Genomic DNA, 236 nt, shown 5'->3' with positions numbered 1-236 from the left:
TCCCCCCCCCGGGGGGCGGCAGCTGCTGCTGCTGCTGCTGCTGCTGCGGCTCCTGCTGCTGCTGCTGCTTCTGCTGCTGCCGGAACTTCAGCAGCAGAAAGAGGCAGGTCAGGCCAAGCAGCAGCGCAGCGCTGGCAGCAACTCCCCAAAAGAAAACTGTAAAATGAACAACAAAGAGGGAGCGGCAGAGAGCCAGAAAGTTCACCTGTGCTTCCACCACAAACTCGTAAGGCACT

The 236-nt window shown here is 60.2% G+C and overlaps 1 protein-coding gene across 1 annotated transcript in view; it reads right to left on the bottom strand.

Moving 5' to 3' along the window:
- Positions 1–205: 205 nt before the first annotated feature.
- ETH_00036195 (uncharacterized protein) overlaps positions 206–236 on the bottom strand; it is a gene marked incomplete at both ends in the record, with an annotated part of 3,368 nt that continues 3,337 nt past the window's right edge. The window contains one exon of the mRNA XM_013375686.1: positions 206–236. Within this exon, the coding sequence (XP_013231140.1) occupies positions 206–236 (31 nt within the window).

The sequence above is a fragment of the Eimeria tenella genome, genomic scaffold (assembly GCF_000499545.2).
Source record: "Eimeria tenella Houghton genomic scaffold, Eth_scaff2979, whole genome shotgun sequence".
Lineage (NCBI taxonomy): Eukaryota > Apicomplexa > Conoidasida > Eucoccidiorida > Eimeriidae > Eimeria > Eimeria tenella.
The sequence above is the reverse complement of the archived record's forward strand: the minus strand, read 5'-3'. Positions and strand labels throughout refer to the sequence as shown.